General features: G+C 38.9%; 1 protein-coding gene across 1 annotated transcript in view; it reads right to left on the reverse strand.

The window, feature by feature from the left end:
- GLIPR1L2 (GLIPR1 like 2) overlaps nucleotides 1-3233 on the reverse strand; it is a 43748-nt gene extending 40515 nt beyond the window's left edge. The window contains exon 1 of the mRNA XM_075553226.1: nucleotides 2877-3233. Within this exon, the coding sequence (XP_075409341.1) occupies nucleotides 2877-3233 (357 nt within the window). The remainder of the gene's footprint in view (nucleotides 1-2876) is intronic.
- Between the last annotated feature and the right edge of the window lie 11825 nt (nucleotides 3234-15058).

The raw sequence follows: 15058 nt of genomic DNA on the forward strand, positions 1-15058 counted from the left end.
CAGACTCACCTTTCTTGACTTCAAACTGTGCAGCTTCCCTTTGTTCTGTTCACACAACTGCTTGTTGATCCACGGACGAGTTCCTCGTGAGCACCAAATCTGCTCTTTTGAGATGTCCTCAATCTTCAGGTGGAATCTCAAGGTCATATTTTGGCTTTCATGGACTTGTTTTTATCTTCTCCTGCTTTAACCTGAAGTTATACATGAGCAGTTGGTGGTTTGCTCCACAGTCAGCCCCTGGCTTTAGGCTTGATATTGAGCTTCTCCATCTTCTCGTGCCTCAGAGATAGTCAATTTGACTTCCATGGAGAAGTCCGTGCGTTTGGTCACTCTTAGTGTTGTTGAAAAAAGAAACACTTGTAGTTCTTGAAAAATCCTACCATGGGATCTCTAGCTTTGTTTTATCACCAATACCATATTTTACAAGGTCTGTTCCTTCTACTTTGTTTCCCACCATTACATTCCAATCACCGATATTTATCCACACATTTTGATTGCATGTTTAATCAATTTCTGACTGAAGATTTTAGTAAACTTCTTCAATTTCTTCATCACTAGTTTTTGTGATTGGTACGTAAATTTGAATAATAGTTGTATGGACTGAATTTCCTTGAAGGCAAATATATATAATCCTATCAGAGAGAGCAGTGTACTTCGTGATTGACTTTGCAATGTCTTCTTTGACAATGAATGTCACACCACTCCTCTTGATTATACGATTCCCTGGATAGTAAATCATATGATCTTCTGATTTTAAAGGGCCAATACCAGTCCATTTCAGCTCACTAATACCTAGGATTTACACTTCTCATTCTTTTTGGATGACTTCCGATTTTCCTAGATTCATACTTCCCACATTCCAAGTTCTGATCATTCGTAGATTTTTGCAGCTGTGTCTCCTTACCTTGATTCATTTCCCACCAGCAAATGAAGACCCTGAAGGTCCTTCTCCCACACACCTTACGCCACTCATGTCACCGTGATTGACTCTACTCTGAGAAATCAACTTCTCCTCAGTCACATTGTGAGTGCCAACCAACCCAAGAGGCCCATCCTCTGGCACTATTTCCAACAAAGCTGTGCTCCCGTTGATTAGGCCTTCAATATCTGGCAATGTCTCAGAGTACAATGACGGAATTGCCAGAAGTTCAGGCCAGATTCAGAAGAGGCTAGGACACAGGAATGCCACTGCTGACGTCAGGTGGATCTTGGATCAAAGCATAGAATTCCAGAAAGATGTTTACTTGTGCTTTCTTTACTATGCCTGAGTATTTGACTATGTGGACCATAACACATTATGGATAACCTGGAGAACAGGACTTCCAGAACATCTGATTGTGCTTATGAGGAACTTGTACATGGATCAAGAGGCGTTTGTGTTAATAAAGCAGGGGAATCCTGCATGGTTTAAAATCAGCAAAAAGGTCTGATAGGGCTATATCTTCTTAGCATACTTATTCAATCTGTATACTCAGCTGGCTTATATGAAAAGAATGTGGCATCGGGATTGGAATAAGGCTTATCAACAACACTCAATATGAAGGTGAAATAAACTTGCTTGCTTGAAAGCAAGGAGGAATTGAAGCACTTGCTGATGAAGATCAAGGATTGCATCCTTCCTCAACCTAAAGAAGACCCAAATCTTCACAACTGGATCAATAGGTAACATCATGATCAATGGGGAAAGGCTGACATTGCCAAGGATTTTGTCTTGCTTGGATCCACAATCAATGCTTATGGAAGCAGCAGTCAAGATATCAAAAGAAGAGTTGTATTACATAATATAAGAGCTCTTTAGAGTATTGAAGAAAAGGATGTTACCTTGAGGTCTAAGGTGTGTCTGACCCAATCCATGGTATTTTCTATTGTCTCATATGCATGTTAAAGTTGGACACTGAATAAGGAAGATTCAAGACGGAGTGGTGTGGGAGAAGAATATTGACAGTACAGGACTGTCAAGAAAGGACAAACAAATCTGTCTTGGAAGAAGTAAGGATTGAGTGCTTCTTAGAGGCAAGGATGGTAAGAATTTGTCTTATATACTTTGGACATATTGTTAGAACAATCCTTGAAGAAGGACATCCATATGTCTACAGAGACACTTCTTGCAGGACCATATACCTTGGTAAGAAAATAGTTGTTTAGTGTATATATTTAACACTCATTTTTAATGAAAACTATGAGACTGGAGAACAGTTGCTAAAATGTGAAATGGAACTAAGTAGAGAAAATGAGAAAGGAGGCAATTATGCTACTCTAAATCGATGCAAAATTAGGACTAGGGCTAGGTAGATTCCTCTCCACCCTTAGGAGAAGATGTTTTTGTAATCCCCCATGCTGAGCAGCAAATTTTTATTGGGCGAGTACAAAAAATTCCAGTGATAATGGAGAAATAATATTTAATGAAATATATTATGAAGTCAAATATTTTTAAAATCCATGATGAAAAGTATTAAAAATAGATCCAGATTTAATACTTGTTTTTGCAAGTTAATTCTTCACTTGGTTTACCCTAATCTAGGTTTAAGGATCCTATTTTTTAAAAAATGGTACTTTGTTTATCACTGATATTTTTATAGATCACTTTCATTTTCTAAATATTGCATTAAGACATTATTTTCTTGACTACTCAGTTTCCTGGGACACCCTTAGTTTTCATCAGAGGTGAGTTTCTCAATGCCTGTTGGGGGCAAACTCATTGTAATTCATTATGTATCAGAATGATTTGTATTTTTAGTTTAGAAACTATGTATATTCTTCTGTTTAACCAACGAAAACAGTGATTTTCCATGACCATTAAGCCTCAGAGCAGCGTCCTAAGCAGTCTGAGGATGAGGGAGCAGAGAAACAGAGGTGGTCGTTCGTTTGGGGCTCACCATGAAACGCAAGTTAGACCCTTGCGGGACGGCGCTGCCTCGGAGTTCATTATGAAGGTTCACGTACTCGTTAATAAAATCCACGTCTTCTTCCTCTGGCAAAAAACTCGCATTCAAACCAGAACTCAGTATCAGCAGCCAGAATTCATAGAGCCACAAATTCAAAGCATTCATGGTGGCACGGCGAGCAGGCGAGTGCTCCAGCAGGTGCAGGACGCCATGGTCCACCGGCCGCAGCCTGCCCAGTGCGCCTGCGCCGGAACGCCCAGGTGACCGCCAACGCGCCGCGCCCGCACCTCTCCCGGAAGTAGTTGGCAGAAGCCTAACTGCAGGACTCCGTTCAAAGTCACTAGCCATCGTCTGCAAAATTGAGTTAAATGGGCTTAGGGCTTTTACTGAGCTACTATAGATAACTATTATTCAACTTTAATTTCTGATACCAAGTGATATGACATACTTTGATAACCTATCAGTAAGTGCTAACTTGTTTAGGAACCTTCTAACTAGCCCTATAACGCCGAGTGCGACGTTTTCGTAACATTTAATTAAATGTATATATTAATATATATATTGATAACTATGAAAGGAAAGAATAAAAACAAAAAAAGTTTTCCTGAAATTAAAAATTCAGGCGTTATAGGGCTAAATATGTAAAGGAAGATGAGCAGTCTTCAATGCTCATGAGCGTTCAATTAATTCCACCCATCCCAGTCTGGTAAACTGGGAGGCTGGTAAAGGGCGTGCCCTTTATTTTTAAGCAGGCAGAAGAATATTCTCGTTGTGATAGAAAGTTTTGAACTTGCCTCGGATTTCGTTTTACTGCTCAACACACATGAAAACAGGAAGCAAGAAATCAAATGGTGTGTTGCACCGGGCAACTGTGCAGTAAGACTTCTTTAAAGAAGACAGCGAAGATGCCACTGAAAACGAAGGGCACCAAGCCCAAGCCGCGGTGTTTTCATCCCATCACAGACATGGGAAAACTAGTCTAGGATTAAAGAAACCTGCAGAAGAATGGATCCATTTGGATTGTCGTGTTGACCGAGGATATCGATTATAGCATGCATTGCCAGAAGAATGGCCAAACCTGTCGTGGAAGAAATATACTCAGAATGCTCCTTAGATTAAAAGCGAGGATGGCGAAACTTTATCTCAGGAACTTTGAATATGTTTTTAGGAGGAAGCAGTTCCTGAAGAAGGACAGCATGATTGGTCAAGTAGAGGGTCCACAGAAAAGAGGAAAACCTCAAGCAGCTATTTTAACACGTGACTACAACACTGAGCTCAAACAGAGGAACGTTTGTTAGTACGGTGACGGGCTGGCCATGATTTCCTTCTGTTGCACAGACGAGCTGTGAGTTAGACTTGTCTGGAAGTCACCTATCACCGATTGACTATGTGGACCTGCTCTCCAGGTGCTTAACTCCATTTGTAGCTCTTCTTTGGCGGAAAGTTCATTGAAGATCTTTGCTCACTTTTTCTTTGGGTTGTCTGTTTGCTCTAGACTTGTAATTCTTTATATATTAGGAATTATTAAACCCTTAAAAAACTAAGCCAAACACTGCCCCCGAATGGATTTCAGCTTATAATTTCCAAATACTTTCCTCCAGTCTGGTGTTTTTTCATTTTCTTGCTGTTTAGATTTATGGTAAAAAGTTTTAATGAAAACCAATTTATTTATTTTTCTGTTTTGTTTTTTTATATGTGTTTGTGGTGTCACGATTACAAAATGAGGGCTAAATTCAAGATTGTGAAACTGTATTCTAAAATTTTTATAATTTTGCTTCTCATATTTAGGTCTTTACTCAACTTGGGATCATTTTTGCATTTTGTATATAGAGGTTGACTTAGTTTAGTTGAAAGAAATCTACATAATTTAATCCACAGAACTAAAAAATTCATAAGTTATTTATAAAATGGAATTGAGAATCTGCTGTAATGTACTTTTTCCTTTAGAGGCAATAGCAATGCCGAAATTCTTTGGTGTGTAGACAAGCTGTTATAATTACTACAGATAGTTTTGCTTATATTTTAAAATATATGATCTGCATCATGTACTTTTATTCAGAGCACATTTTAAAAATACCCAGAAGAATATGATTTTAAATTTCTTGGCTTATATTTATTTTTCAAAGGCTAAAAGGCCAAACCACAGCCATCTAGTTGACTCTGACCCATAGTGACCTCATATAGACTTTCAGCAAATTAAAATCGCTACAGGAACAGACAATTCCATTTCCTGGCCCTTCCCCCAGGCCCCCAGCAGCTCGTGGGTTTGAATGACTGACCTTGTGGTTAGAAGCCCAAGGAGTGACCCACATAACGACCAGAGCTCCTTTTATGTTACATAAAACTCTCTAACTGAAAGTCTTAAAATAGCCTTAAAACTACTGCTTAACCTTCCACACTACAAAATACCTTTGGAATTTAAAAAATATATTGAATTTAGGCATTAGAACAGAAAGCAGATTTGGTAGAGAATTAAGCTGATGGGTTATATTTGGCCAAAAATTAATCCTTCATAATTATGTCTGAGAATTTCTTTGTTATTAAAATGTAAATTAAATGATTAATCCCATAAAGTATTCTTAGAAGAATGAAAGCCTGTAATAATGGATTCCATGCTATCTGCAGTAGCGTCTCTCCCTTTGGATTACTTTCTGAAAATCTATCAAAACAGAACAATTAAGAGTTCAATTTACTTTCAAGGAGAGGAAATTGAATTAACACTGACATATTTTGATACAAGCTTTCAGGTATATCATGCCTTTAGCCAGTTAAATTAGAGCAAAATATTATAAAATTGGAAGAATTCACTGCTTCCTCTAAATTTAAAAATTAAGCAATTAGCTTCATAAATGCTCCTCCTCACAACTTAATCTCACAGTACTTAAAATCTTTATGCTAGCCCCCTGTCAATTGCTGTCAGGTGCCATCAAATCGGTTCTGACCCATAGCAACCCCACGTATGACAGAATGAACACTGCCCCAGTCCTGCTCCATTGTCACATTGTTCCCATGCTTGGTCCATTATTGCAGCAACTGTGCCAAGCCATCTCACTGAGCTTCTTCCTCTCTTTTGCTGCCACTCCATGATGTCCTTCTGCAGAGACTGGTCTCTCTTGATAGGTCCAAAATATATATGACAAATTCCCACTGTCCTTGCTTAGAAGATGAAGAAGAGGAGGGAATATAAAATTTTTATTTCAACATTGGACAATTTCCACTCGGCAGCCACGCGCCTTAGAGAGAACCCTGATCACTAGTGCCATTTTAACATCTGGTTTGTAGAACTCAACAAAAATCAGTTATCGGTTCTGCCAAATCAGCGCAAACCAGCTGAATCCCACAACTGGATACAACTCTGGCACACACAGTTCTGCTTTTAAGTTGTGCAGTCTTCCCTTGCTCTGTTAGCATAACTGCTTCTTGATCCTCATATAAGTTCCACATGAGCACAATGAAATGTCCCGGAATTCCCATTCTTCTCAATGCTATCCATAGCCTGTTGTGATTCACATAGCCTGTTGTGATTTTAGCATAGTCAATGAAACACAAGTAAACACCTTACTGGTATTCTCTGCTTTCAGCCAGCATCCATCTGACATCAGCAATGATATTCTTTGTTCCATGTCCTTGTCTGAATCTAGTCTGAACTCCTGACAGCTCCCTGTCAATGTACTGTTGCAACTGCTTTTGGATTATCATCAGCAAAAGTCTCCTTGCATGTGATAGCAATGATAATTGTGTTAGGCCTGGTTGATTAGAGAAACAAATCTAGAGACACTCGTATATGTGTAAAGGAGAGCTTTATATAAAGAAGTAATTATCAAGAAAACATCTCAGCTCTGTCCTGATCAAGTCCATAAGTCCTATAGTAGACCATAAGTCTGCTACTAATCTATAAGTCTCTTTTCAGATTCATACAACCACATGCCATGATGCAGAATGCAGGAACATCACTGGTGGGTGCAAAGTCTTGTGGATCCAATGGTGGTTGACACATCTCCAGGTCTCGTGCAGATGTGCATGTAGCATCAACAGAAGGTAAAGGTAGGGGTAGGGGAAGGTTTTCAGGACCCTCCTTATGAGGAGGTCACGGCCACAAGGAGACACCATTGTGCTGAGACCTGATTGACAGGCTAGGCTCCACCCCTACACTTGAAGTTGACGTGCAATTATGTAATGACGTAATGATGTTCTATAATTTAAGCATTTCTGTGGAATGTGTAGAAATATGGATCTCTTCCAGTAAGCTGGCCAAGGAGCTCTCTGGCAAATTTCCTGGCAGAGATGAGTTAAGTACTTGTAGCACTTAATCAGCTTGCTGAAACATTTCAGTTGGTATTTCATCAGTTCCTGGAGAATTGTTTTGGCTAATGGTTTCAGTGAGATTGATACTCTTCCTTCAGTATCATCGATTCTTCCTCACATGTTGCCTTCTGAAATGATGAAATATCAACAAGTTCTTTTAGATACAGTGACACTGTGTACTATTTTCATCTTTTAATACTTTCTGAATCGCTGAATATTTTGCCAATTGCAATTCAGTTTAGCAATTGAGCTTGAATTTATTTCTTGATTTCTTCCACTTTTAGTTTCTTCATTTTGGTTTCCTAACTCTAGGACTTTGTACATTTTATTATAATATTTTACTTTGCCTTTTTAAGATGCCCTTTTAATTTTTCTATTCAGCTCTTTGACTTCATCATTTCTTCCAAGTGCCTTAAGTACTCTATGATTAAAAGCAAATTTCATTCTCCTTACATCCACACTAATCTTTTTTTTTTCTTTCCTGTTACTTTCTTCTTGATGTCTTCCCATAGCTTATAAGGTCTTCTGTCATTGGTGTTCAATGCAACAAATCTGTTCTTGAAATTCAGGTAGCAATGACTCAAGGTCATATTTTGGCTCTCCTGGACTTGGTTTAATTTTCTTTAGCTTCCCCCTGAACTTGCATAGGAGCAATTGGTAGTCTGTCCTACAGACAGTCCCTGGACTGGTTTTGCCTCCTAATATTGGGTTTGTCCATTGTCTCTTTGCACAGATGTAGTCAATTGGATGTCTGTGCACTTTATCAGGAGAAGCCCATGTATATAGTTGCCTTTTTTCCTTCCACCCATCTTATTAGAAGCTAATCCAGACATCATACCATTCTGTAGTACCATGACATCAAGTAGTGTTGTGCAATTGCTACTAAAATCAGTTGTAAAGCACTGTCAGGAAGTAATTGTATATCAAGAAAGCATCCCCCCCAAGTCCAGATCAAGTTCATAAGCCCAATATGAGTTAATTAGTCTGATACTAGTCCATAAGTCCCTCCTCAGATTCATGCAGCCACATGGAGTGTTGCAGGATGCAGGTGGGTGCAAAGTTGTGTAGATCCAATGGTGGTGACTGAGTCACAGGGCTGGCGCAGGTCCCCACGTAGCTCCAGCAACTTTCCTAGTGATTCAACAGCTAGAAGGTGAAGGCAGAGAGAGTGTGTGGCCCTCTTCCAAGGAGAAGGCGGAAGAGGCCTGGCTCATAGAGCCATTCATCTTGATCACACCTCCAAATGAGGTCATCAAGCTGCAACTTGATTGACAGGCTAACTCCACCCCTTCACTCTCAATACTCTCCAGTTTACACAAGATTATGTAACTACCACACACACAAAAAAAACCAAACAAAACTGTGTTTGGTGAGTGTAGTTTGCCTGTGTGCACCTAGGATATGTTGCCACTCTGGAGTGGGTGGGTGAGTGGTCATAAAGAGGAATGCAGTCAGGAATATAGATTAAAATAAAATAAAAGAAGGATATAAAAACCAAAGATTAAAGAAACAATCCACAGTTTGGATATGGATACCTATTTCTTTAGTGAGATTTGTATGTGCCAGCATACACTACACTGAGGTCACCAAGGCTCGAGCAAGTAAAGGGGCCAAGACTGTAAATGACAGATGGTGTTGGCTGGGTAGTGACAATGTCTGTGCCAGCTATCCGTGCTGTTTTCTACACGTGTAGGGCTTCCAGGGTCCAGTCAGGTGAGGGTTTGCCTGGGTGACTTGAAATGAGACCTGGGATGGAACCGGCCTGAGTAGGGGCAGGGGTGTGCTCTGAAGTAACTTGGACTGCTGTTCAATGGTGAATATAAGACAGGAACAGAAACAGCCAGCTCTTGTTAGTGAACTCCTATTAATGGAGAAAAAGGAAGTTTGGTATACTTAGTATTTATGCTGTTTCTCTAGGCTCCAGGGAGCTGAGGAATCCCTTCTACTGGGATTTCTCCAGTATTAGCTCAGGAGATCTTACCGTGCTTGTATCTGGTAGCCATAACACCTGAGCTCTCTTTAGGAAGTTGACAGTGTGAGTTCTGGGTGCTGGCATTAGGGGAAGGTTTGCTATGTGGAGGAAGGTCCTATGTCTCCTGAGCTTCTGTTCTTAATCAATTTTCCTGTAGCTCGGCATGGGACTTCTCCTTAGCGCTGCATCCTTCTTGTTGTATTAGGAGTTATCCAGTTGAGTTGACTCATAGTGGCTGTACATGCAACAGAACAAAATGTTCTGCTTCCTCTTAATTATATTTTCTTATTATTAATTATAGTCCTGAGCCATGACTGAGCTCTAGACATGTCTTGAAATTTTACGTTGTGGCTGTGCTTCGTTTAAAAGATCTTGGTGTAATTCACAACAGTATGAAATCATAGGGAAAATTAGGAAAATTTTCAGAGATGCAGAAAAAGAAGCTTGTAAAATTAAACATTCATTTAAAATAAGAACTCTTAAAAAATAAGGGAAAGCAAAAATTTCCATAATCTAGCAAAGATGGCCCATTAAAAACTTAAAGTAAATATTGTTTGAAATATTGTTTAAAGACCATCCTCTCATAACTTATGATCAGCAGTGTGCCAAATGATGAATAATTATTAATATTGAAAGTAAGTAGTAGATATAAAGATTAGAAGGATGAACTAATGTAACTTTCCCTCTACAGAAAATATGATTAATACCATAAGAAAATCCAAGAGTATCAGCTAACTTATAGAAACAATAAAAGAGTTAGGAAAGATTCTTACTCAAAGACTGTTATTCAAAAAAGAATTATATTTCTATAAATCAGCAAAACCAAGTAAAATATAATTTAAATAATTTATAGTACATGTCACTTATCTGAAATTTATAAATTCAATGTAATTACAACAAAATTCCTACAAAGTCATATGTGGAAATAATAAGTGTATATTTTCAATAATTTGCAAGAGATAAAGGGTCAAAAACAACTCAATAATTCTCAAGTAATTTCGAGAGAAGGAACAAGTTAGGAAACACATTTTTTTTCCTGTGCCTGCTTGCCAATTCTGAGCTCAATTAAATGGATGAAAATCCAGATTTTGTCTAAGCTGAGACTGATTGTTGGGAAATTGAGAAACCAGTAGAGCTTTTGGCCTTTAAAAAAAGCTCCAGAGAGGAAGTTGGAATATTGAGATGCCAAAATCCAGAAAGAACAAGCTGCCCTTGAGCTGATTCTGGTGCATGATGACCACATATGTGTGATAGTATAATTGTACTATGTGGGTTTTCAATGGCTGATCATTTGGAAGTAGATAACCAGTTCTTTATTCCAATGTATATCCAGGGAACTTGATTCTTCAATTTTTCATTTATCAGCTGAAGATGTTAGCCATTTATACCACCCAGGGACTCTTGACTGTATTATTTTATATTATACAACCTATACTGAACTACACCTTGTCTGTCAATTTGCCATACTGATGTGGCTTATAAATTGTCCCCAATGCTTATAAGTAGCCTTCTTACTGGTGTTTCAAATACCAGTAAGGTCACCTAAAGCAAACAGGTTTCAGCAGAGCTTCCACACTAAGAACAGACTCCAAAGAAGAAGCAGGGTGTCCTTCAGAGGAATTAATGCCACCGAAACCCTTATAGATAGCATCACCGCATTGTCATATATGGAGGACCTAATAAGTAGAAGCTGAACACGTTAGAAATAGTGACAGACAATGAGCCCCTTAGTTTAAAAGGCATGCAATATAAGACTGAGGAAGAATTGAATAGAGCCAATCATAATTTCGTGAATGGAATATATCCTACCTGGATTTTAACATGCCAAGAACAGATTTGATGCATCAAAAATTAATGACAGAAGATCTGATGAGCTGTGGGATGACATCAAGAACATTTTACATGAAGAAAATAAACAGTGATTAAAAAGACAAGAAGAAAGAAAAAAATCAAGTCAGAAGATACTTTGAAATTTGCTCTTAATCATAGAGTATTTAATGCAATAGGAAGAAATGATGAAATCAAAGAGCTGAACAGAAAATTTCAAAAGATATCTCAAGGAGACAAAATGCTATTTATAATTAATTGTGCAAAGACTTCAAATTAGAAAACCAGAAAAGAACACCCTCGGCATATTTTTAAATGGAGGAACTAAAGAAAAAACGTTTTAGGTTGTAATAATGAAAGATTGTATTGGGCAAAATATTGCACAGTTTAGGTAGCAACAGGACATGGTAACAATACACAGTCACTGTACCAAAAATAATTAGTCAATATCCCACACTTTCAGGAGGTAGCATCTAAGTGGGAAGCAATGAAGTTAAAGGGAAAAAATTCAAGCTGCATTGGAAGCATTAGCTGGAAACAAGGCATCAGGAATTGTTGGAATACCAATCGAAATGTTTCAACAAGCTGATGAAGCACAGAAGCATTTACTTGTGTATGCCACGAAATTTGTAAAGCAGCTGAAAGGAAGATATCCATATTAATACCAATAAAAAGATGACCCATTAGAATGCACAAATTACGGAGCATTATCATTAATATTATATGCAAGTATAATTTTGCTGAAGATGATTCAATAATGGTGGAAGCAGTATACTGACAGAGAGCTGCCAGAGGTTCAGACTGGATTCAGACTGGATTCAGCAGAGAATGTGGAACAAGGGATATCATTACTGATGTCAGATGGATCTTGGCTGAAAGCAGCAAATACCAGAAAGATGTTTACTCGTGCTTATTGATTAGACCAAGACATTTTTGACTCTGTGGATCATAACAAAATACGGAGAGCCTTGAGACTAATGGGAATTTCAAAACACTATATTATGCTCATGCAGAATTTGTACATTGATCAAGATGTATTTCTGTGAACAGAACAAGGGAATACTGCCTGGTTAAAATCAGGAAAGGTGTACGTCAGGGTTGTATCTTCTCACCATATTTATCCAATCTGTTTGCTGAGTAAATAATTAGAAAAGCTGGATTAGATGGAGAAGAATGCGACAGCAGCATTGGAGGAAGACTTATTAACAGTCTGTGATATGCAGGTGACACACCTTGCCCGCTGTGAGGATTGCATGCACTTGCTGGTGCACTTTGCAGAGTAAACACCCGATCAGAGCCAACAACAATTCTAACCGGAATTAAGGTCGCCCTTCCTCCGCAGTTTCTCTGGATCTATTTTTCCTCATTATAATCTGTTTTCCATGGAGCATCCAGATTATTCCTTTTTAATTATTAACTTCTCCTCCTCTCCAAGCCCTCCCATGATTTCCATTCATTCAATATCAAGTTTGAAGCCCTAGGCTCAAGTGTATCAGTGATCCTAAGGATCGTTGAAGATCAAGAACCTTTTTGTTCTGTTGGACATAAATTAATCGAAGTCAGAACCAATTCAATGACTATTAAAACAATAAGATACTGCCAACAGGCACTACAGCCTTCTTTGTGGTCAGCTGCATGACCTCTCCCTATCATTCTTCTCTGCCCCAGGCAGAACCAACAACCAAGGAACCTCTCTCCTCCAGTCCTTTGCACTTAGCCCTTCTTAGGCTACAATTCTTTTCACTGTCGCCCACAGTCAGCCTTTCCTGGTGACTCTATATCCCACACCTTTCATGTCGGTGCCTTTAGCTTGTCCTTGTGCTTTTTACAACCTGATAGTATTCATTTCCTTAGCATCTGCTGCTTTTCCATTGTCATTGTCCCTAAGACAGCATCATTGTTTGTCTCAGTCTTGTACCTCTGGGACCTTGAACAGCTGCTGAGATGATAGGCTGAAACAAAGACTGAAGAAATCAGCACGCTTCCCACTTTTGGCAATATGGTACACAGTTATAAGATTCTTGGTGCAGAAACCATATTTGATTTATACAGCAGGGGCTCAATAATTGTTTTTTACTTAAACCAAACTCCAAATTCACAGCCATCGAGTCATTGCCAACTCACAGGGAGCATATTTTAAATCAATAATTAAAAGGGAAAGCCAAAAAGACTTATACACTTTACTAATACTGAGTCTATTAGCACAGAGTAGGAGTCCAGGGGCATGTGCTGAATATGCAAATGACTAAAAGAACAGCTAAATGAAAATTTAAAATAAAATTTGAGCTTCAAATACAAACAATTACCATTCTGGGAAAGAATAAAGGTTAACATATGGCCAATTTAGTTTAATTTTTGTTCATAGAAAAACTAATTGTAAAAAAAACAGAACATTCATAGAATAATGAATTGTTTTGAAAATGGCAAAAAGGTACATTTTATTTAGCCAACCCATAATCCCAGACTGTAGCTCATATAACAGATGTTTTCACAAAATGTTCTTGAATTTATAGAGAGCTATAATCAGAGTTATTGTACACTTTAGGTGTGCTGTGTCTAAGTGCCCGGGATAGACAAGGACATTTGCTAGCGTTCCTTTCTTGACTGTCTTTCTGTGGAAAGGTCAAGGTTAATTATGTGCTAGAGTTTTTGAAGGTCATTGGCAACTTTCTCAATGCTGAAATTAAGTTCTTGCTTTTCCATTTTCCAGTTTATTTATATATATTTAGTTACAGTTTATTTATATATATAAATATATATATCTCTCCTATTGTTTGGGGGTAATGGGAATGATATTGTGGAACATAGGGATGAAGTAGAGGGAGTAATTACATTGTAGCTGATTTCTCTATTTTTATGCTATAAAATGTCTTTTTATATTTAGTTCAAACCTGTATCCAACCTGCAAACTTAGATATACACACAGTTTTCTGAGAAGATAACTGTGAAAATAGCGCAGATGAGAAAAACAGCACAATCCTGTGGAAGAGAAATGGATTGGGCTTCAGAAACTTCCAGTTATAAGTTTGGTTTCTGACCCTTACCTGTGAAGGAGAACGACCTGGTTATGTGCTTCCCTAAGGACAGTAGCCAAGGAAACTCTGGGATAGTTCTATCCCATTGACACCGGATTACTGGGAGTTGAAATGAGACCCAGACTAGCTCCCAGCAACGCCCCCCCCCCCCCCCCCCCGCCCATGACATATTTGAGTGGATGAAACGATTCTTCGAAATAATTCAAGCTGGATTTTTCCTTTTATAGACGAGGAGCTGAAGCTCAAGACAACATATACAGAGAAAAATAAATAAATTTGTGGTCAACAAAGAATAAAATCGAGCTTTACTGATTCCCGCTATGTAAGGAGTCCTGGTAGCGATGTCCCGAGGCTTAGCAGGTAGCCCATGCTGGTGGTTTGAACCCCCAGAGAAAGACCTAGAAAACCGTATCGGACAGGTTTACTGAGCATGGTGGGTTGCTATTCGTCAGAATCAATTCCTTGCCTCTGCAAGTGTACGTCTGTATACACACACATATCTTTCTGAATAAGTTGCATATGTAATTTATAGATGCAATTGTTTATGTGAACATTGTATAGTATATTTTACACAGTGGTTGTGCACTGGGCTGCTAGCCACAAGGTTGGTAGTTTGAAACCGCCAGCCTCTCCTCGGGAGAAAGATGAGACTTTCTACTCCGGCAGAGGTACTATCTCAGAAAGCCACAGGGGGCAGTTCTGCCCTGCCATAAGAGTGTCCCCCTGAGTCAGAATTGACTCCATGCACAGAGTATACAAGTCTTCTTTTTAAGTAACTGCAAGCTGCTCGTGCACAGAGGAAACAGCACATTCTCCGATGTCATATCAAGACAATCAGTCTTGGTGTTGAGCACACAGTGGACACGCTTCAAAAATATATGAAACTGAAACATATATTCACTGACACAAAGGATCCCCTCACCCTCCTGTACTCCAGGCCGGGCTTTGTGCTTGTCCCCGCGCCGGAGAAGCTCGGCTGAGTGACTCCGCTTCAAATCCCTTCCAGGTTTTCCAGGCACCACGGCGTTGTGTCG

Source organism: Tenrec ecaudatus, chromosome 6 (assembly GCF_050624435.1).
Source record: "Tenrec ecaudatus isolate mTenEca1 chromosome 6, mTenEca1.hap1, whole genome shotgun sequence".
NCBI lineage: Eukaryota > Metazoa > Chordata > Mammalia > Afrosoricida > Tenrecidae > Tenrec > Tenrec ecaudatus.